Source organism: Thunnus maccoyii, chromosome 24, assembly GCF_910596095.1.
Source record: "Thunnus maccoyii chromosome 24, fThuMac1.1, whole genome shotgun sequence".
Lineage (NCBI taxonomy): Eukaryota > Metazoa > Chordata > Actinopteri > Scombriformes > Scombridae > Thunnus > Thunnus maccoyii.
Window position 1 is genome coordinate 8,028,829 of NC_056556.1, and position 23,416 is coordinate 8,052,244.

At 40.7% G+C, this 23,416-nt stretch overlaps 1 protein-coding gene across 9 annotated transcripts in view; it reads left to right on the top strand.

Moving 5' to 3' along the window:
• LOC121892375 (receptor tyrosine-protein kinase erbB-4-like) overlaps positions 1 to 23,416 on the top strand; it is a 270,376-nt gene that overhangs the window by 177,124 nt on the left and 69,836 nt on the right. For all 9 annotated transcript variants that reach the window (XR_006094399.1, XR_006094401.1, XR_006094400.1 and 6 more), the window contains 12 exons: positions 8 to 142; positions 1,596 to 1,661; positions 4,083 to 4,201; positions 5,021 to 5,162; positions 5,875 to 5,988; positions 8,086 to 8,212; positions 9,378 to 9,451; positions 10,257 to 10,347; positions 11,638 to 11,843; positions 14,676 to 14,808; positions 19,879 to 19,972; positions 22,738 to 22,892. Coding sequence is in view for 6 of the 9 variants with exons in the window: in XM_042405408.1 (XP_042261342.1) it covers positions 8 to 142; positions 1,596 to 1,661; positions 4,083 to 4,201; positions 5,021 to 5,162; positions 5,875 to 5,988; positions 8,086 to 8,212; positions 9,378 to 9,451; positions 10,257 to 10,347; positions 11,638 to 11,843; positions 14,676 to 14,808; positions 19,879 to 19,972; positions 22,738 to 22,892 (1,456 nt within the window). In the remaining 3 variants the exon portion in view is untranslated. The remainder of the gene's footprint in view (positions 1 to 7; positions 143 to 1,595; positions 1,662 to 4,082; positions 4,202 to 5,020; positions 5,163 to 5,874; positions 5,989 to 8,085; positions 8,213 to 9,377; positions 9,452 to 10,256; positions 10,348 to 11,637; positions 11,844 to 14,675; positions 14,809 to 19,878; positions 19,973 to 22,737; positions 22,893 to 23,416) is intronic.

A 23,416-nucleotide genomic window follows, 5' to 3' on the forward strand; every position in this document is an offset into this window, starting at 1 on the left:
TGTCCAGAGATACTAAATGGAGGTGTTTATTTTGACCAGAACAAATTCTTGTGCCATGCGGACACCATCCACTGGCGTGACATTATCAAGAACCCCCAGGCTGAGCTGCTGGTGGTACCGTCCAACAACAGCAACCACGGATGTGAGTACTACACATACGGCAAAAACAAGTGGGACCAGCAACTTTGGATGAAAATCAAATGTTTTTTCTGATATCTTCTGTGAAATGTGAAGGCAAACCACATGGCAACATACCGTAGAGGTGCAGGAACACGCATACACACTCCCCCCCCCACTACTAGCAGCAGTCATGCCCTATCCCTTTTTATTCATTCTCTTTGCCTGACGGTCATTTGGAAGCGAAATCACATAGTGTTAGATCAACGTGTGAACTTTTCCATTGTAGTGGTATGGTAGTCGCTCTGCAGCGAGGCCCATGGAGCTGCTGTCTTGCTGTGCTCTTTTTAAATCTCAGTGAATCTGACAGCTGGTTTTGAAGCTGCCCACTTCCCCTGGTACTCCCCACCCTCCCTCCTCCATAGTCCCCGCAGTCCCTCAGCTCCCTCTGTTTTGGACATAACAGGCATCGCTATCCGGCGGACATTCGGTGTCAGAAGAACTGGCTGTTAAAGACAGACTCTCTCAAACTTTTCTGCACATTTTGGGATGAGATTCTTGCTCATTTAAAGTGAAAGAAGGCATAGATGTTTCTCCGGGCCTTCTGTATCAAAACACATCAGGGTGAACAATAGGGACAGCTGAGGTGCCAAATTGTGAGCAAAGACATACTGTAGACAATGGGGGGAAATGTTGAGCGATCCTTTGATGAACAGGCATGATGACCTTTTGTTGCTTACAGACTGAGCGGAACAAAATCTGCATTTGGTGTTGACTTGCGACATCAGCAGGGAGTTGGACACGCTGCCAAGCCGGTTACTCTAAAATAAAGGCTTTTCAGAACAATATGTGTAAAACATTGCTATTTTGTTGATTAAATGGCACTGATGGAGGAGGAGGGGGAGGAAAAGCAACAAAGAACAGAGGAGGTGGGCCAAAAAAATGACAAGAGAGTGTGTGGGAGTTGAGGTTGCCAAATTGGGGCCCTTTGCCAAGTCGTAGATAGTATTTAACATTAACAACCCCACAGTGGGAGTGGCTGAAGGCGCCGGGTGACAATCTGCTGCACTCTTCCACTTACTCTGTAATTAACCCATAGTCAATTAAGTCTTGATGATGGGCCACTGGCAGATGAATGCTGTGAGTGCTCTGTCAGGTCCCACTTTTCCTGTGCAAGTACTTGACGGAAGGGAGTAGAAGCCTGTCTTTCATGTTCTCTGCAAGCCACAAGTCGCCACAGTGACTCTGGGTCTGTTGTCGGATGAGTGGAGAAGATTCGACAGACCCGTCACTGTCATTAGTTGGGGGAAGTTTTAAGGGGTGTGCGTGAGTGGACGATTCTGTGTTTGGTGTGTGAGGGGGTTGTGTCTCCATGTGTGTTTGTGTCAGAACTACATCTAAAGTTGGTTGAGAAGTTAAGTGATGAACATTGCTTGTATGTATGTATGTGTTTGTGTGTGTGTGTGTGTGTTCTGCAGGCAGACGCTGTCATCGCTCATGTAATGGACGCTGCTGGAGCCATCAGGAAGACCAGTGTCAAACCTGTGAGTATGCACATACACCTACATGTACAGTAGCCTTGAAATGCCATGTGCCTGCTAACTACGTTGTAATTGATAGGGCAACACAGATACTGACTTAATTTAAATTGAAATAATTTAATATTTTGGAATTAAGTGTACTCACCTTCCTACTGAGAGTGAGGTGATGTTCTATCTTAATAGATGTAGAATATTTTACTCTCTCTAAATTTATTTTAAAATATCTGTCCTGTTTTTATTGCCTTGTGAAGCACTTTGTAACATTTGTTTTGAAAAGTGCTGTATGAATAAAGATTATTTATTATTAACTCCAGCTCTCACACTGACCATGTAAACCATATAAAGGTGGTAAAACAAACCAGAGAAGCCTTTCGAAACAGTACTAAGAATATAGGGATATTGTTACATTGGTTCAAGACAGAGTGACCCACTGTATTTACTGAATGGTGGGAGATGCAGACGATACAGTACAGTCTGCTTTAAAATAATCTATAATCTGCTATAATCTGCTTTTCTGTATTAAACTCAAAGTCAAAAATCAAGGTCAAGATAAATGAGAGTGGTAAATTTAGCAATAAATAAATGTAATAGATTATTTAGCAGTCATTTAATTGAGGAAATTAAATGGATAAATGCGGAAAGAAACTGACACTCCACCCATGTGTTAAGTGTTTTATGTAGTGTAGATATGGTCAGGGGAGAGCTCAACTGACAACATACTGAAATAAAATGCTGATATTTAAATAAACTAATGTTTGTCCAGTGCTAAAGACACCAGCAGGTACCACACAATTGGTAGGAAAAAAACATAAAAATAGAAAGAATGGAAAGAGAGGATGAAGGGCAGCAAGAGAAATGTTAGTTCTCCGTATAATTACAGGATGTTCTACTCATATTGTAAAGACCGAGAGAGGAACTGGCCTATTTTTCTCAGACTAACAAACACTAATAGACTACAGAGCCTTGTTGTTGTTTTTTCCACTTCTGCATCATTATGTTCCCAACACAGCAGAGAGTAAGCACAGCAGTTTTTAATGCCCAAGCTTCAAGCTCCTGCTTACTCACTGGCTGTTATATCTCAAACTGTACCAATAATGTGTGGGAGGCTGTTATTTAGCAAACGTATTGGTGCGTTTGATGCAATCGGTAAGAGCCACATCCAAGTATTGTACTATTAGTACTCCTCTAACAATAATACAAATACTTTAAAGAAGTTTTGCAATAAAATGCGGGGGGAAAAAAACACAAGAGTTGGCATAGCAACTAATAAAGCCAATCTTTCTGGGAATTATCAGCACAGTTGGAAGGTGTCTTTGGCCAATTGGTGGATGAAAAAATACTCATTGTATAAACACAAATATGGTGGATCAGTAGGGGTCCGGTCCACTGCTATGGAACTTTTCAAAAGACTTTTTATCTAGGGAAAACCAATTCAGCTCACTCCAGGAACGTCCTTCTTCAGATCTGTACCTGAGTGCTGCCAAGCACAACTGCAGTTTTCAGCTGCGAGTCACTAAGCTGAAGCTGGAATGGTTGGATGTTAAAGGGAAACTTCTGTATTTTTCAACCAAGACCCTATTTTACCATCTTTTTGTGTCTAAGTGTCTAAATGGGAACAACAGTTTTTGAAATTGGTCAAGTATTGAGCGAGAGCGCTGCAGCCAGCAGCTGCAAAACAGGCTGCGTTGTAATCTGACGGGGCAATTGCGCCCCATCATTGTACTTGTTTTTGCCACTGACAGGCTCATATTGTTATAAGTGTCTGACAACATTATGGGAAGAACCATACAGAGAAATAAAAAGTTTTTCTTTACCTTTCTCTCGATCCAGTCTGTTTGTTATTGTGTCTAACCAAGTCTCGCTCAAGGAGAAGTCTCGTTCTGAAATCTCGTGAGAATTGAGTTGTTGTCAAAATCAGCTAAATATTCAGCCATGACAGAGTTGGAGAGAGTCTGTAAGTGGCAAAAAATAAGCATTTTAAGTGGACGCTCATTGACGGGGCCCTATTGCCCCGTTGGATTACGTTGCAGCACATTTCGTGGCTGCATCGCTCTCACTCAATACTTGTCCCCATTAGTCACTTAGACACAAAAAGATGGGAAAATACAGTCCAGGTTGAAAAACATCCTGAAGAGGCTTGTTCAAGGGCGCCTCCAGAGCAGTTGTTGAGAGAGGAGACAGTGCTCAATATTTTTAAAGTCCGTCTGGGCATTCAAGCCAGTGACCTTGTGTTGTCTGACCTTTAGGTTGTTGAAGCCCCTAATTTGTTTCTGCCTGAATTCCATATCAGAAAATATTTGTGCAGCTGTAAGAGAATGAGAGAGTGCAGCGGGGACGTTGAGGGTGGTGGTATTGTCTCTTTGTAAATGTGTGAGTATGTGTGTGTCAGACCTTTAAAATTCTGTCTTTTCACTTCTTGGGCAGTGACAAAGACAGTGTGTGCAGAGCAGTGTGACGGTCGATGCTTCGGGCCTTACGTCAGCAACTGCTGCCATCGTGAGTGTGCCGGCGGCTGCTCAGGCCCCAAGGACACGGACTGCTTCGTACGTTAGATTGCACACACACACACACACTATTTCTTCTTCTTTATTGCTCCCTTTTTTCTCTTTCTTAACTGTCTTTCATTCTATATCTTTTACATTTTCTCTTATGTTTCCTTTTCCTCTCATTTCTACGTTCCACACACATCCAAAGACCAAAAACACACATCTCTAACCCCGTCCCCCTCACCATCCTCCATTCCATGTGTCCACATCTTTTGTGCGACATATGTTTGTCATCCTCCCTGCCTGAAAATGATCCACTTTGTTTACCAGCTGATAAATTGTTTGTCATTTTACAGGGCTGTAAAAGTCTGCCACGGCAGTGCTCTTCAAAGAACAAATTGGTGATTCAGTGTTCCAATTAATATTCCTTTTATCACCTCAAGTTCTTCCTGTTGCGCAAACCCGTGCACCACACATACACGCACATGCTGACAGAGATGATATTGTAGTTGTAATTCACAGAAAGGCTCATCCAATTCAATTACTGCCATTTCAGCCTGCGGCCACACAAGACACAACACTTAGGAGGTTTATGGGAAAACATTTCACCATTAACATCATGGCTGTGGATCAATGGCTCCAATTTTTCTCCCATTTGATTTTCAAAGAGACAACGGACGGCTACATGATTCGCACATTGCGATTCAACGTAAAAATGAAATGCAGCTGTAATACTCTCCCACTCATAGTGACTTATGTGAGAAAATCACACTCTTCCCCTCATCTCACCTTGCTGTTTCATTTTTTAGTCCCCTCATGGGAGGTCTCACCGGTATCTTCTGCCCTCAGCTGACAGTAGTTATGTGCTTCCTGCAGGCTTGCACCAATTTCAACGACAGCGGAGCGTGTGTGACCCAGTGTCCTCAGCCATTTGTGTACAACCCCATATCCTTTCAGCTGGAGCACAACCCCAGAGCCAAGTACACCTATGGAGCCTTCTGTGTCAAGAAATGCCCACGTAAGTTTTCCCATTACCTTTGCAAGCAAACAAAATGCTTTGCTGCATGCCTAACCAAGCAGCTGCAAGTAGATACAGATACTGTAACAATACACCACAAGCGCGCAATAAAGTTTTATAATCTGCGCACTGTTGTCCATTGAAGGAGCATTTATCCTCTATCTATCCTGAGATGAGACTCAAGACAGTTATTTCAAGTCAAGATAAATTACTCAAACATAAATAAATTGTGTATCTCAATCAAATAGTCGTTACACCATCTGTTTTGGCTTCTGGCAGCTGCAAAGAAAGCCAATCTTGGTTTCTTTTTTCATGGGTATGGAGTCAGAGTGCAGCCGCAATTCAGGGAGCGCACTAAAAGTCAAGCAACATCGACAGATTGCATATTCAAGTTTCACTGATCATCAAATGAGCATACACCAGTTGCACTTTTCGTACTACCAAGTGCTAATTTGATCCATTACTTTCCCTGAGCAATATAGGCCTAGACCATTAGTTCTGATCATTATACAAACGTGATTAAAATACAATCAATGTCTCACCATTAGAGGGGTCCTTCTAGGAAATTGCTCTATGAGTAAATGCTAAGCTACGCGTAAGATGTAGGTGTGAGGGGGAAAAATGGCATGTACCACTTATAATCACAGCTTCAAATGATAACAATTGAAGCAAAAGTCAATAAATAATAACACTCTCGCTGTGTTTTTGTCAGATAATTTTGTGGTGGACCACAGCTCCTGTGTAAGAGCATGTCCCAGCAACAAGATGGAAGTGGAGGAGAACCGCATCAAAATGTGCATCCCCTGCACTGACATCTGTCCTAAAGGTAAACTCGATGTGATTACTACTTAATTTGACTTGTGCTGAATAACAATATCTGTCAACTTAGCCAGATAATCAGGCTGAAATCACATTTTGTTCCACTTCATTTATTCCCCACATCATGTTCATATTAGTCAGTTTCTTCTTAAGAATGTATTTAGATTTGTTTTTTTGGATTTGTATCAGTAGCATGTGACATGGTAGTGACATGTCTGTCCCACCATAATCTGAACATTTTCAGTTGCAGTGGACAATGCAACAACACACAAATATGCAGATTTAGGAGTTATTTCTGTATATTGGCTTGTAACAACCTGTACAATTACATCAATATCATCCATACTTGTTCCCATTTTGGCAGCCATATTTCTGTCATGGATGTAGCTGGGTAGCTAGCTATATAACAGGATGTCTCCATTCATAATGAGGCGATGCTCTGATTAGTAATATATCTATCCAAACAGAGGAAACAGTCGCCAGTGGTCACAACACTAGACCAATTTGAATCGCTGACAAGTTGGGAATGTAGACTGTGATTCAGAGTCTGAGCCAGGCTACATTTAACCCATCTCAACTCCTAACCGGATCCCATTTCAATCCTATCCTGTGATCAACATTTTGGATTTGCGTACCTACTACATAACTACCTACTACATAACGTAGTAGGTAGTGCCTGCATCATTCATGACTGGTGACTGTTGCCTCGTGAGATTCTCAGTTTTGTGTCACTGCAGAGATGCGACTGTACAATGTGGAAGTTACACTCAATAGGATGAATATCTAGTTTTATACAGATACTTCCCGCACTTCCTGGCCCACCACTGCTCTGTAGTCACTGTATGTAAAGAGCTTATGCAGTTAAACCATTTTAATCTAATAGCTTTATGCTAACAGTGATGATACTGGATCAACAGTAGCCCACAGGAATTACTTTAAAAGCTTTACAGAAAAATGTAATTTATTTATATGGGAGCCAGCTTTTATTAAGCACTAAATATGCTTAGAGCTTAGATTTACTGATTCTAATGTAACTCCCCCAACATATCAACATATTCTTTAATTTGAGACTAATGCAATACAAATGCTATGCAATACCCACTTCTGTGATTACATCCTCGTCTGAATAGTCAACTCAACAAGATACATAAACTTGTACATAATACATTATACATAATGTATGTTTTTCTTTTAATGGATTGATTTTACTTCCTTTCCCATATTACTGTTGTGCATATTGCTGTACACTCATTAAATATTGGAGGATAAATATGACAAATATGGCATAAATGTTCGGCCGCCGCAACAGTTGACATGTTAATTAATATGAAATGGTCCCATAACGAGAAAGAGCTCTTACCTACTCTGTAATTACAAGTCATTTTGCACAAGAGTGTCAGCTAAATGCCTAAAATGTCTAATGTGAAATTAAACAGCATTACTTCAGTTCAATTCAGCAGATTAGCCCCTTCATCTTATTGTTCTCACAAAGGTAACTGATCTGCCCTTTTCCTTTGGAGAGAAGACAGTAGTGTTTTCCTTGAGGCTCCATGTATAGGCTGTGGCATCCATTGATTGGCTAATCTCTTGATTACATCGTCACGCAGCAGGGAGGGGTTAATGAGGGATAGCCCAAGGAACTGTGGGAAATGATAACAAATTAACATTTCAGATATGGAATTGGCTGGTATAAATCACTATCAAAAACTGGTTACACCACTTAATGCCAGCCTTATTCATCATCCCCTCTGCCTCTGTCAGAAATAGTTGGCTCACACAAGACCGCAAGTGTAATTAATGCAGATGTAATGAATTCATTATATAGAGGAATTGGCTGTGGATCGGCCCATGCTTTCATCAAAAGAATTCCAGTGCATGAAGAGGGGCCACGGCCTTGCCTATGCACCAAAGAAGTATGCTTTTTTTTTTTAAAAATAAAAAAGGAGCTGTATATTATATATATATATATATATATAAGCTAATAGCTAATATTAGTTCCTTAAGATGAGGTCTTTGTTATTCAAGGGCATTATGGATGTAGCTACTTAAATGTGAATTATTTTGAATAATGTATGATTGTGTGTCTATGCATTTCTTTTGTCAGTATGCGATGGTATAGGGACGGGCAGCCTGCAGACAGCTCAAACAGTGGACGCCAGCAACATTGATAAATTTGTCAACTGCACCAAAATCAACGGCAACCTCATATTCCTCATTACTGGCATTAAAGGGTAAGTGAAAGCACACACAATGCCTTTGAGTTTTCTACTTTAAACCATAATTCAGATAAACTCATGAGCATCTCATGCCTTTGTGGAAATTTGGAGATATTTGGAGATATCAGTTTACAGATATCTGCAGGATCAAACAGCAGCTCGTATCAAAAGTTGGCAGATGCATCATTGAACTGAGAGAAATACGGATGGATGCAAATAAAAAAAAAAACCCTGATCTGGTGACTTGAAGGTCAAAAAAGTTGTTAAAATCAAGCTGCAGTTGGGTTTCCAGACATTTTTTTAGATGTCAAGGTTACAAATATCACGACATTCACACATTATCATCTAAAAAAGTTGATACGGTGAACATGTTAATGTTCTACTGGCTGAATGAAGTCCAATGTTCAATCGCTGTTTAGCCCTGATGGTTGCTGTCTTACCTTCTGTGTGATGCTGGACAAATAGAGCATCAGTACTTTTTCACTGTAAATGCTGCTGCTAATGAAAGCGGTGCAAGCAACAAAAATATGAGCTGCATAGAGCTGAGGGGAACTGAAGACAGGGGTTCCTCACTACAAACAACCCCTTTCACATTACATGTAGGCGTTTCATCCATTGTTAAACTAAAAATATTGATTAGAGCAACTTGAAACATAGTCACTGAAATACAACATCCTGTCCACTTCACGTCTATATGTTGTACACACACAGCCACAGCAGATGGATACAAGCGTGTGTGTTTTGGGCCCAGTTGGTCCAACTAACATTTGGTACTGGACTGCTTGAAAACTGCTAATTTAATGGCATACCAAATGTATGAAATACAGCAGCACAGATCTCCATTCATATCCCATTGTATCAGTGAAAATCCAGCTTGGGAAGGTTAATGAGAAATGTAATTTCTCTATGTTCTCTATGCAATAAAAAAAATCCACCGTCAAAGTGCCCTGAAGTTCTGAGGTTAGTGTGATGCGTAAATATGAAAGCACATTAGAGGAAAAGAAGCGTGCTGACTACAGTACAAAGAACATATTTTCTTAATGCTGCCTTCAGGTTCACAGTACTTGTACATTACGAGCTGTTTTATAAATAAGGTCGTATTGCAGCGATATGGGAATATAATTTTTGATAAAGATAGTATTCACTTCTCTGTGTGTCTCCACTTTGTGTTTTTCTTCAGAGACATGTATCATGGTATTGGACCTTTGGACCCTGAGCGTCTCAACGTGTTCCGCACTGTGAAAGAGATCACAGGTGGGACTGCTTCACTGGAGTCACCTTGGGAAAATTGACTGAGCAAAACAATATTATTATGTGGTGTGTGTGAAATATTTGGCCTCTGAGGTGAACGAAAGCTTTAAGAGTAAAGTGGAAAGCTGATTTTTGTCAGTGAAGGTCCTCTTTCATAGATATTCTGTTACTGTGGGTGTGTCTGCATGGTTATACGTGCTTACAGTATGTGTGTGTGTGTGCATGCGTGTGTGTGCGTATTTATTCATTAGCTATTAGAGGCCTTAAGGGATGAGTAAAACCTCGTATACAAACCCTTTTGTCATATTAAACTGCGACTTGCAGTTGAGCCAAACAGCTAATGGAGTGAAACTGCATTTTCATAATGAAAACCCAAGCAATAAGGAAGAGCAATGGCCATTCTACCCCAGCCATTTCCTGCTTTATCCCTTTTAATGTCATTTCCACAGATGCTGATTTGATGTAATCTGTTATTAAAGGCAAGTGCAAGCAGACAAATTATGCAGAATATTAAATCCATTCTTTTAATTAGCGTATATTGTCTTCTCCGAGGACATTTCCTACAAAGAATGAGTTCTTGCTTGAACTTCACAGAGGCGGTGCAACTCCGTGACCAAAAATTGCAGTGCTCTCTAAATCTGGATGTAGGCAAAAGAAATCTTGATCATGATTCTTTTAGTTTTTTCATCAAATTACACCCCACACTACATTCTTTTTAGCTCTATTTTTTTTATTGAAAAATAGACAATTAAAGGAAAAAGAAGTGTTTTAACTAGTACATGTCCTGTTTTGCCCAATGTGTCTATAGGTTACCTCAACATCCAGTCTTGGCCTGAGAACATGACAGATTTGAGTGTTTTTTCCAACCTGGCAACCATCGGTGGTCGATCTCTTTACAGGTATGCGCTTTATCACACTTCAGACACAGATTAGACACTGTCCAAGGCTTTCTTCTAACTTTCTTCTAACAGATTTGCATAAACATACGTACATGATTAGTTAATTAAGACAACATGTAAATGTGTAGAAACTGATCTACAAGATTCAGTTGTAAGTTGCCCTCCTAGTCATTCTTCTTTACAGAGCCTCTAAGGGGACATGGGCAAAAAAATACATACATATCGAGGCTATTGCCTGTGCACAAGATACAATTCATTCCCACGTTTTGGTTAACTCGCTCGATGTAGTAAAACGTGGCCTCGATATATGTATTTTTTCTCTCTATGACCCTTCCGGGGCTCCGTACTTCTTCTAAGGACGTAATGGCCATCGATTAATGGACAATAGCACCACTTAACGCTCCTTCATTTCAGAGAGTTAACATACATTTTACATCTTTGAACTAAAATTACATTCCATGAAATGCAATTTTACTCATATGCAGATGACATGTTCATAATACAACCTGTCTTTGTTCAGAAAGCTCCTCCTCTCCTTCTTTATCTTTCTTGCTGTTTTCCTGTATTTGGATACTTACCGTTGGAGCTAATGAGCTGCCGGCCCATTTGTTCTGCACAGAGGCCCTTTGAAGCATTGCTGTCATGCAGCTTTGATTAGCCCCGCATTTGATAACAGGTCCTGTGTTGGTTTACAAGTGGCAGATCCGAGGGATAGCGCTGGAAGAGTCAAAGGAGAGCCGGTCATGTTTGCTAAACACCAGTGATGAACCTGGAGCTCAGTGATGTTTGAGTGCCAATCAGAGCTGGAATAGCCTCCTTCTTCATCTTCCTCTTCTTCCATTCTGCTAGATTTCTGTTTTTTTTCTCCTCGGTTTCTCCTGTTTTACTGTTATTTTCAATTTGTCATGCTCTTCTCTTTCTCCTTTCGTGTCTCCTTCTTTCCCCTTCCTCCCATATACCTTCACCTGCTCTGTTTTTTATTTCTTTCTCTCCTCTCTGTGTCATGATCTTTCCCCTTTTCTCCTGTCCTCTCTATGCCTCATCATCTTTCTTTTTCATCCTGTCTCATCTTTGTCCTCTTTCTTTCTGTGTCCTTTCCCTTTTTAGCCACACTAGCGGCATGGCTTTAAGGATGGCAGTGTCAGTTGGTCCACTGCTTAGGTCCAGACTTGAATATCTCGACATTTATTGGATTGTCCCTAGAGGATGAATCCTACTGACTTTGGCGATCCCATGACTTTTCCTAACTCCATTCTTTGTTTCTCTTTCCCCTCCCTCTTCTTCCTGCAGTGGAAGTGGTATATCTCTGTTGATCCTCAAGCAGCGTTGGATCTCCTCCCTCCAGTTCCAGTCGCTGGATGAGATCAGCGCCGGTAACGTCTACATCTTCAACAACAGCCGCCTGTGCTTCTACAACACCGTCAACTGGACCTCGCTCTTCAGGACGCCGAGCCAGAAAGTCCTTATCCGCAACAACCGAGACTCAAAGGAATGCAGTGAGTAGTGACATTGTGTAAAATTATTCCCAACTTTTGTTCAAACACAGGATGTTTAAGGTTTTGATGTTGCAGCGGTTTTGGCTTCAAATGTTAATCTGTGCTAAGGGACATTTCATGGAAAAATACACAAAAATACACTATGTGCAAAAAGTAAATAAATCATTGAAATAAATACACAAAAATGACAAAGTTGAGCTGCAAAAGAAAATAATGTGCCCCAAATATATGCCATAATTGCCCAGATTGATTAAACTGAATGACATTAATTCCCCTGAGCGGCTAAAAAACCTTAAATACAATGACACATAAACAAGCTCTCCACATGTTTTTGGCTATTGAAGTCATACATACAGTGCTAATGACATATCCAATCTAATAAGGAAATGTGTCATTGCATTCAAATTTTCAGAATGAGAGTTTCAAATGCAAAGTAATATTGAATATACACATGGTGACATGATGATATTACCTGCAAATTATGCAGGTAATATCACAGCCCTAACTCCTGTAATAGTAACCTGCCACAGGAAACTTTCACACATGCTGGCGCACAGGAGCACATGCACACACACACACACAATCTGTGGTAACCAAACACCTATTAAGTACTCCTGTTCTCTTATTTTCTCTCTCATTAGCTCTCTAATTAATTCCAAAACTCAGGTTCCCCGCATATCTCTGCAAATCCAGCTCCACCCCAGCTTACACACTGACATGCCTGTTACCAAGGCGACGGTATCACGGGCATCTCTTGTTCCTTGGCCATGAAAGCCCTTATTCAGCTCCCTGTGAGGAAAGTGCTTAATGCGTCATGCACAGAGGTGGATTAAGCTCACTGTTAACCACAGGAAAGTGGACACCTGATGGAATGATGAATAGTCTACAAGTGGTTTAGCTGCAGATGTTGGAAATAGGGTGAGACTGTCTAACAGAGAAGGGAGGTATAATACTTATGAGAATAGTGTTGTTAAAAATTGCAAATTTTTAGCTTTCAGTAATCATTTTTTTAAATATTTTTTCTAATGTTTGATACACTTTAGCAACATGTGCATATGTGTAGCACTGGTCACAAAGACATAGAGATAAGTAGAGAAACACAGATGTGGGCCACCGCAGTTTTTCTTGGCTCTGCCAAGCTGCGGTTGATATCATTAGCCAGTTAATGAGTGTTTGTGTGTGTTAGAGATCGATCGATAGGGCCTTACACAGCCCTCTTCATTAGGCTCACCCCCTGTCTACCATTGACTGGCTGGGCTGTTGACAAAGGGTTCGGGTCCCCACCGTGCGACACTCCCGGGGACGTGGGTGTCGCTCATCGGATGGAAGACACGCCGAGTCCGATGAACAGCATTGATTGTTGTGCTTCGACTGGAAAAAAGGGCTCAGGGCTCTGGTCAGGGTGGTCTTTAGTGGCGGAGGTGTGGGGAATACCAATGTTTAATCACATAGCTGGGCCAATACACACTCATACATGTACGCACACGTATAGTGAGACGCACGCACAAGCGCCAACATTCGTTTAACTCGCAGGCATCCACATAACTGAGCACATACATATTTTGTACATGCAGTAACAACTCAGCTTGAACACACAAATTCGTTTTTTCATACTACTTCATTATTAGATAATTCCCTTTATATTCTTGTATGTGATTGGTCAGCCCAGAGTAATTTTCTATATATCATATATATAACGTCATAATCATGTAACACAGTATGTCTAAATTACATTAAATGTGTATGTGTGTGTGAATCTGCAGGCACATTTGTGTCTGCACGTGTGAATGCTTTTTTAGCATTTCTTTAATTTATTTAAGAGCTGCAGTGATTAGTAGATTAGTTGATCGACAGAAAATGAATCACCAACTATTTTGATAATCAGTCTGAGTCATTTTTTTAAGGAAAAAAACATCCAGATTCTCTGGTTCCAGCTTCTCAAATGTGAATATATTCTGGTTTATTTAGTCTTCTATGAAAATAAACTAAATATCTTTGGGGTATAGACATTTTATAAGGCAAGGCAAGATTATTTATATAGCACATTTCAGCAACAAGGCAATTCAAGGTGCTTTATATAAAACATTAAAAACATTGAAACAAAGTGCAAAATAAACACTATAAAAGGGCATTTAAATTCAAAAATAGTCATTAAAGAGCTGAGAGAATGGAAAACAAATAAGCTAAAATAGGATAAAGCTGGTATAAAATACAAGAATAAAAGTTACAGTGCAGTGTAAGAAATGAATAATTATTTGATTTAATAAAAGGCAGCAGCAAACAGAAAAGTCTTCAGCCGTGATTTAAAAGAACTTGCAGCAGTCCTGAAGTTTTCCAGCAGCAGCATTCTGAATCAGCTGCAGCTGCACCATTACAATAGTCAAGTCTACTGAAGATAAATGCATAAAGTTTTTCCAGATCCTGCTGAGACATAAGTCCTTTAATCTTTGATATATTCTTCCGGTGATAGTAGGTTGACTTTGTAATTGTCTTAATGTGACTGTTGAAATTCAGGTCTGAGTCCATGACTACAGCAAGATTTCTGGCTTGGTTTGTGGTTTTTAACATTATCGATTGCAGCTGGGCACTGACTTTTAATCGTTCTTCCTTGGCTCGCTTCAAAAACGGTTACTTCAGTTTTGTCTTTGTTTAATTGAAGAAAATTCTGGCACATCCAATTGTTGATTTGTTCAATGCTCTTACTCAGTGTATGCATTGGACCATAGTCCCCTGGTGATTTTATTTAGACTAATCGATTTATTGAGAAAATAATCGACAGATTAATAATTGTTAGTTGCAGCCCTAATTTGTTTTCCTATTTTCTCTCTGCAGTTCAGCAACGTATGGTGTGTGACCGGATGTGTTCAGATGACGGGTGCTGGGGCCCAGGGCCCGACCAGTGTCTTTCCTGCCGATACTTCAGACGTGGCCGCACCTGCGTTGAGTCCTGCAACCTCTTTGATGGGTGAGAAGTCCAATCCGAAAACACTTTTATTATGTTTATCTTTTTTTTATTGGAGGATTCCACTACTGTATGTTTAAGCTGACCTGACACAAATCTTCAAAACAAAAATGAGCATTTTCCTGAATGTCAGATCATTATGGTTTCAGGAGACTGCATTAATTCCCTTGCAAACAGCCATACATGACTAGCAGAGGAAATAAAATCAATTTTAACAGCTTTGATGCATGAGAATGAAGTCAAAACATTCTCAAGGGCTCTGGAGGAGGAGAGTCTAATTGCCGATTGGCATGAATGTAATGAGCTGAACCAATAAGGAATTTCACACTGTGAATAGTTAACGTGAGCAGTTAAAGGAACATTTGGCTGCATGTTAAAACCATTGTCCAAAATCAATTTGAATATATTGTTGAAGTGTTATATTTTATCACATATTGCCCATTTGAGCTGACAGACATGAGTGTTTACTGCTCTGAGCTGGCAAATGACTGACATTTGTGACAAAGGGCCTTATAGTGTCCACACAACACAGTGATGTTCTGTTTTCAGTGTGAATAATTGCATTCAGGTCATTGCTTTATGCCGCCAAGAGGCACATCAAAAAGATCAGTGCCAACTCACCTGGGGAAGAAACACTTCTTTGTAGATGTTGTTTCCAGCCTTTTGTGCTACTCTTGAATGAATGAGGAGATGTTGTGAATCACTTGAAAGTATCCATCTAGAATAAGACTGTACCGGCAGAGTCTGCCACAAGATAAATATGACTTTCTTGCAAGCAGTGATGTCAAGTTAGTGTTTTCCCCAGGGGAAGAGGAGAGGGTGCATGTATGTGTGCAAGAAAGGGTGTATGAGAGCGAGCAACCCTCGGTCATGTTGACTTGTTGCTGGTCCTTTCCCGGCGCCGTTTGTGGGAGGGAAGCTTTGAAGTTGCCGGGAAAAACAGCTCACAGCGAAAGCTTTGAAGAAGACTGGTGCGGGAGAGGCGCGTGGCAGGGAGCTGCTGAAGCACACTTGTTTCCTATACTGTAAATACAGTCAGTCACTGGGATGCATTGTAAGTAACATCCGACAGGCTCCTTGCTTTGTGTCACTGCCCTGAACTGTGGAATCAAAATGTCCGTAACCTGAATGTTTGCCTGGTGTAAAAAGTCACCACCTGCTAAGCACCAGTGCTTCAGAAATCTATCTTTAGCAGATGAAGGGTTGCTTTTTCAGATGGAAACATTGGATTATTTTTTCCCTTGGTGACTACTATAAGTTGTTTGACAGTGTCCTACTTAAACCAATAAAAACTTTATTTGTATTTTAGACAAAATGTGCAGTGTCTACACACATGTATCTGCTGCCTGGATGGTTAACTACCCAAATGTTAGTAAAAAAACATTATCCCCGTGGGGCGACAAATACTGTAGTTGGTGTTTGTTTGCTTGGACATTTTACAAGACAAGAAAGAAACTGAGAAGAAACTTCAGAATATAATTGTATTCTTGTAATATAATGACAGTTTAAGCCCAACAATACTAAGTTAATTCCAAGATGAGTTTTGCCTAAATTTGAGTTACCTAACCAATTTATCCACATAATAAAACTGATATCTCATCACTAAGGGGGACCTATTTTTTATCATTGACATAAATATACAAATAAGTATCATACACACAAAAATGATGTGGATACCATGATTGGTGCAATAAAATTGTAAGCTTTATCTCAGTATTTAGGAGTGGTGGCTGCTGCATGTCTAAATATGACATCACCCTAATCTGGTACAGACAGACAAAGTCTACCTCAGCAGTTTCTTCTAATCTACATGACAAAACAGACCTTGCCTGTGTAGTGACAGCCATGTTTCATCTGCCAGTGTAGTCAGTATGAACATCAAAAGACATTCTCTCTTCAAATCAGATGCCCTGATATTTTAGTTTGCCATTTGATGTGGCAAGGAATCCAGTCTGGTCATTTCCTCGTGCTTTTGAGTGCAAAAAATGTTTGTACTTATCAGGATTTGTCAAGTTCCTTCCTGAACATAGTGCAGTGTAAGAAAGCTACCCCCAATTGATTTTCTGAGATGCAAATGAAGGCTCTTTAGGATAGCAGGCGTCACAGGATTCACCAGCAATGCAAGACAAAGTTGAAAAAGTTACCTGATATCTCTGCAGAAGATTACAGAAAATTACTAAAATAAGTGCTGATTTCCCCACTACGGCTGCATTTTCATTATCAATTAATCTACCAATTACTGTATAATAGTGTACTCTATAAAATGTCAAAAAGTAATGAAAAACAGTCCATTAATTTCCCAGAGCCCAAGATGGCATCTTCAGACATCTGGATTTGTCCGCCCAACAGCCGAAAACCCAAAGATATTCAGCTCATACTGACATGAAACAGAGAAAATCAGAAAATCCTCATATTTGAAAAGCTGGAATCAGAGGATTTTTGTTGCTTTTTGCTTGCACAAATAATCACTTATTAAAATCCTTGCAGACTATTTTTCTTTTGATCAATTAATCGACTAATTGTTTCAGCTCTATTTCACACCCTCACCTGATTTGGAGGAAGTGGTAGTTTACTTACTCGATTTACTGAATACTTAAGAAAGTTACTCTACACAAAAATAGGAGACATGTTGGGGCATTTATTTGCTTCTAGTGGGTGAGAAAAGTGGCATAAAACATACTCAATCAACGAAACAGTATGGTATCGTCTGCATAGGGATTAAGCATTTTGTACTATAAATGGTTAGTTTCACAGGCTTGTGTGTAGTGAATGTGTATAAGGTTCTACTGTATAGTAAAGCGTTCAAGCGGTTGGCTTGAATATCTGCCTTTGTCCTGAATGTATTGCATTAGCCTGTGTATCTCTGAAGAATTTAGTGTTAGCTCATTAAATATGTTTTCAGGTTGGTGATTTTAAATCTTAAGATTCCTCAGCTTGCCCTCGTTATATGTCTCCATTCTTAATGAGGAAAGGCACTAATTCCCCTCAGTTTAAACGTCTGTTGAATAAAACAAAGGAAGAGCAAACTGGAGAGGAGTGCAAGAGGGGAAAAGAAAACGTCTGAGATGGGGTCCACTGGGGGCGGAGGAGGAGGGAGGAAGCGGATTAGGGAGGCGTTGAAAGTGTTTAATTAAAAAGGTTGCTCTGGTGGGTTGGCCATGCTCTGGCTTGCTGGCAGTTTGGAGGTCTGAACGGTGGCCACAGTCCTGCTAAAACAGGGCTAATCCCCCATCAGGCCATCCCCCAATGGGGCCTTGGCGCACACTTCCAGCCGTGAAGGGGGCCAATCAGGAGGAACGGCTTTGACGGAATGGAAATGACCCTAGAGAGCACCGCTGCTGAGGTCTTTGTCTTTCACCCATTCTCCTGCATGTATTTTTTCCCCTCATTCAACAAAAGAGATATCTCTCCACTGCCCGTGCCCTTTTCTAAAGGATTCCTCTGGATGCAGCTTCCAGGAGAGAAATCTAATTTATTTTGGAACAAGGGAAATAAAGACTAGGGAGAAATGTAAAGAGAGCAACGGGAGTTTCCTTTGAGTCCATGGAAAACATTATTAATAAAAGGACACTCACTGACACACACTGTGATACTGGATGTTTGGATGTTTGAGACAAAATGATGTGAACACGAACCATTAGGATCATCAAAAAAAAAAAGCCCTGACATTAAGGCTCAGCAAAAGGGAAATCTGGGGTTTCATCTTCACTTTCATTGCCCTTTAATGTGATACAGTTGAACTCGGGAGTGTCAGAATGTCTCTTTGCTTTTTTTTAGCTTTTAGAACCAAAACTAAAAGATGTTCATGTAATATTCACCTCATGAAAATGCATAAAACATACACACACACCCGCAGGAGATCTGAATCTCTCAGTGCAAGATCACATAAAAAAACAGCTCTGTTGAATCTTTATTCTAACCGAGTAGCATCACATGCAAAGACAAACAAAACACACAGAGAGAGTCACTCTCATTATCCCACCACTGTGAGAAAAGGGCTTGTTGGTAACTGGGTGAATCCTCCTCTGAGGGTGTCTGTCCTCTGCATCGGCTGATCGATCCCTCTGATGTGAAAAGTGTTTTTGATCGGCGGCGGTTGTTATTGACAGCAGCCAGCCTCAGCTCGCCAGAGACGCCACACTTCAAAAAAACAAAGATAATGCGCTGATTCGGACACAAACAAGGGAGAAATTTATAGATTGGGTGCACACACACACACACACACACACACACACGCATACACACATAGAAGGATTCAACAGTATTTGCCTGAGGCACTGTGCAGCTCCTGCCGGTGTAATTGCAGTATATAAACCCAATATTGAGCTCTATTGTTTACCTCTATTCCTTCAGAAGTCTAAATGGAAAAACAAAACCATTATGAATTACACGCATCTGGCTAAATAAAGGTCTGGTGGAACTCCTACTGGTTGTGCACACTGCAACAATTCTTGGATTTGATAAAAGGATGAAAAGCTTATTTCTCCAACTTATCTTTTTTTCCATCTTTCTTCAATTCTTTCCTTTTGCTCTCATCCTTGTCCACTCCCTCTGTACCTGCCCCTTCACCCCATCTAAAGCAAACTTCTGTTACTGCCCTCTCCCTGGCCTCTTCTGCCATCCTTCCCTTTTCTCATTCTCACCCACAAGTTCTGCTCTCACTTCCTCCTCCCTCCATGCATCCCCTCATGTTTGCCCAAGATTTAAAAAGCTGTTCATTATTCATGGGCCTTCTCTGTTAGCATATTGACCATACTAAGCTTTTAACTTGATCAAATAGTCTTCGGCGGCTAGCTGCCCTGCATGCCCCTCTACTAGAGGGCACTGTTGCAGGCAGAGCGAGTTAGAGTCTCGGAGATGGGCATGAGTAAACAAAGGTTTAACCTTGCTTTCTCGATGCTGTATCACATGTTGGTTTAAAATCAAAAGGCTCATATATACAGTTCATACTCATATGCACACAGCATATTTCAAAATCCTCCCTCAGCAGGCTCTTAATCAATATTTCAACGTGGGTACGCTCTCAAATCTATAATACATGCATCTCCATCTTGATTTCCCTATCTCTATCAGGGAAGTGCGTGAATTTGCCAATGGATCTGTGTGCCTGGAATGTGACAGCCAGTGTGAGAAGATGGATGGCAACACCATGACATGTCTTGGCCAGGTAAGACACTTGTGAATCCACTTCAGACAATATATTTTCTAGAGCTAGATTTCTTGCTTTAAGATGAAAACCCCTCTTCTCATTTTTCTGTGTAAGATAGTCTCATATCTTCTACGTGCTAAAATGGATTTCCAACTTTTTTTTTTTTTTTTTTTTTTGGAGTCTATCTGTTTTGTGCGCACAATTTCAGAAGATAGAAATGCTGTGTTTGCAAAGGTGAATGGTAGGTTAATGGGAGGAATGATAAACTACTGTGGCTACTTTAGGAGGCATGCTTTTGGCAAGCACACATACACACACTCAAAACAGCAAAATGAGATTAGTATCTGACCTTCCTGTAAAGTCACTTTTAGAGTCTCGGCTGCGATCACACCTAGGCTCTCCAAAATGTTAGAATTTCCCTTTCAAATGTCAGCAGAGACACACGTCTGCACACATGCCCATTGAAAACATGCATACACTGTGTTCAACAAACATATTCATCTCATGCAAGGGTGCACCTGCCATTTCATCAAGTCATTGTTTCCATTACAATAATACACACAAGTAGTTTCTGAACCTGGGGGACTCACTGACACTGATTCACAAGCTGCTCAATGGGATCTGAAAGCAGAACAACGTATATTTCTGCAACTCAAAACTTTGTTTGTTTCTAAAAATCTACTTTTTTTTCTTAATAAGTGGATAATACCTCCTCTGGCCTGTAAAAATCATTTAAAGTAGAAGAGTAAGAGGCTAGATAACCTTTGATAAGGGGTTGCAAATAGACATAGCTTTGTTTTAAAGGACAAGGATGCTGATATTCTATATTTTTTTCGTCTTTTTTTTAGTGCAGGATAAGTGATTAACACAAATTGAGTGCAAGATACTGTAAATGATTAACACGAAAACACATATGACACGAGACAATACAAACGGGAGAAGCAATGGAACCGGACAGTAACCCAAACAAAGCAACAACATGAACAAAATCATAAAAAAATTAAAATAAATAAATAAAATGTTGGCTTAATACTAGATGCACTAGTGGTGTGTGTGTGTTAGTGTGGGTTGGTGTTATGTGTGTTTTTGTGTAAGGGTATAGAAGGGAGAGAGCAGAGGGGACAAAAGAGGAGAGAGAGAAAAAGGAAGAGAAAAGATGGGGGGCATCTCTGGTTGGGTCCCAGGGGCGCCAGGGTGAAACCAGAGTTTGCCAGGACAGAATTGTTTTTTTCTTATTTTCAACAAATCTCTGAAAAAGATCTGGATTTTAACGAGGTACTTTAACTTTTTTTATGGAAAAAAACACACAAATTATTATTATTCCAAGCAGAGTCATTTTATTAATCTTTTCCGGTTGGAATCTTTTAAATTGAAACTATATATTTTTTCGTTGTAACCAGTGGGCTTTGGGCTAAGTAGCAAAGACAGGGCAGGGATACCAAAAGGGATTTTTTTGAAGGGATTTGTTCACAATAGTAAATATAATAACACCACTCTCATCCTTTTATAACCAAAAAGGTTTGAAACGTCTACTATACATCATACACGGAGGCTCATTTTACACTTGTATTGTTACATTACAGAAAGTTATCTTGCTCTTGATGTGCTGCATGACTTATTTTTTGGAATTTAATAGTTGTGTGAGTAACCTTTTATGGCTTCGCTCTGAGAGAGAGAGAGAGAGAGAGAGAGAGAGAGAGAGAGAGAGAGGACGACAGAGAGAGAGAGCCTCCTCAAGGATGCACAGAGGCAGCTGACTTTGAGATGCTGGTCACAGTTGAGTAGTAAATAACACCAGAGTCAATCATCCACAGGCGCACTCACACACAAATACACATGCGTACAACATGAACGGACATACTTGAATGCATTCAGACATCTGTATGCCTCCGCACTTGCACGCACACACACATGCATACCCACAATCATGCAAAGTGAGAATAATGTTTATTGATGGCGTGTGTCTGAATGTGTCAAACTATGAGGCTGTCCATCAGGTCACTGTGGTCGTCTGTAGCAACAGAGTGCAATGCCCAAAACTCCCAACTCTTGCGTGCACACAAAGAAACACACACACACACACACATTGCACAATTGTAAGTTCACACATAGATATTGCACTTTAGTCAACACTTTCATCACTTCTGCTACACACAAAAGCATTAATACGCAGTGCAGTACAGTTTCCCTCTTGCACAAACACACACACACATCGCTATCCATCTTACTTATTCATGATCCCGCTGCAGCTGAGCTCGTGCTCAGTTACCACTTGTCATCTCCTCCATCACATTGGATGCGCCGTACTTTGACATGACCTGATTCTTTATGCATTTTGCCAATTTTAACAGGGGTGCAGCAGAATACACTCTAGGTAATTTTGCTCAACACATTATAAATCACTGAATGGAATGCATGTGGGTCCTGCCAGCTACATTAGCCGTGGTAGGAAGTGAGCAAATTGACATGATTCGCCAGGTTTGAATTTGATTCTGTTCAATTCTCTCCTCTCCTCTCATCCATTTTTTCCCTGTATCTCCATTCTTCCCTCTTACTTTATCCCATTCCATTATCCCTAACTTTATTTCCACCTGCCGGTTCCCTTCACCCCCCTGACCATCATTTTATTCCACCTTTCTTCCTCTTGTTCATTTACACCCTTCCCTTCTAACTAATCCTTTTACCTCACCCCCCTTCTCTTGCTTCTTTATTCATCCACTGTCCATCACCTTCTCCTAACCCACTCTCTCATCTCCCTCCTCCTTGTTCTCCTCTTCTCTCAGGGCCCAGACCAGTGTGTAAAATGTCTCCACTTCAAAGATGGACCCAACTGTGTGGAGAAGTGCCCCGATGGCTTGCAGGGGGCCAACAGTTTCATCTTCAAATATGCCAAGGCCAACAACGAGTGTCATCCCTGCCATGCCAACTGCACCCAGGGGTAAGATAGGGATGATACATAAAGATGTGTCTGTGTATAAAAATGAATGTGTTTCTTTTCATTTTTTGCTCGCCTGCATACTTTATCCCGAGCGTCTTCTGGCTTAGGTGCTTTTATAATGTTAAAAGCATTGTGAAGACATGCTGCATTGCACCCGTGTGGCCTTGCAGACATACATCGCCTTCCTCCCAAGGAGGCACAGAAGAAAAGAAAAGGAAAGGATGACTTAATCTTGCAGCAGCTAGATTCCCCGACCTGTAGCTGGCCTCTGGGGGCCCTCCAGTCAGAGAGGAAGGGGTCAGAACACATTGACCCATAAGACCACATGGAGTACAATGCAGATGAATGAAGGGATGGGTGCAAAAAGACAGTAGGTAGAGGAGAGATACCAGGAGGTGCATCGTGGGAAAATGTAAGATAAGGAAGACAGAGAGGAAAGATTGCAAATGGAGCAGTAGGTGGAAGAGTTACATTAAGAGGCAAATCTATACAAAAATACAGACTGCTGGAAAAAGAGCTTCCAG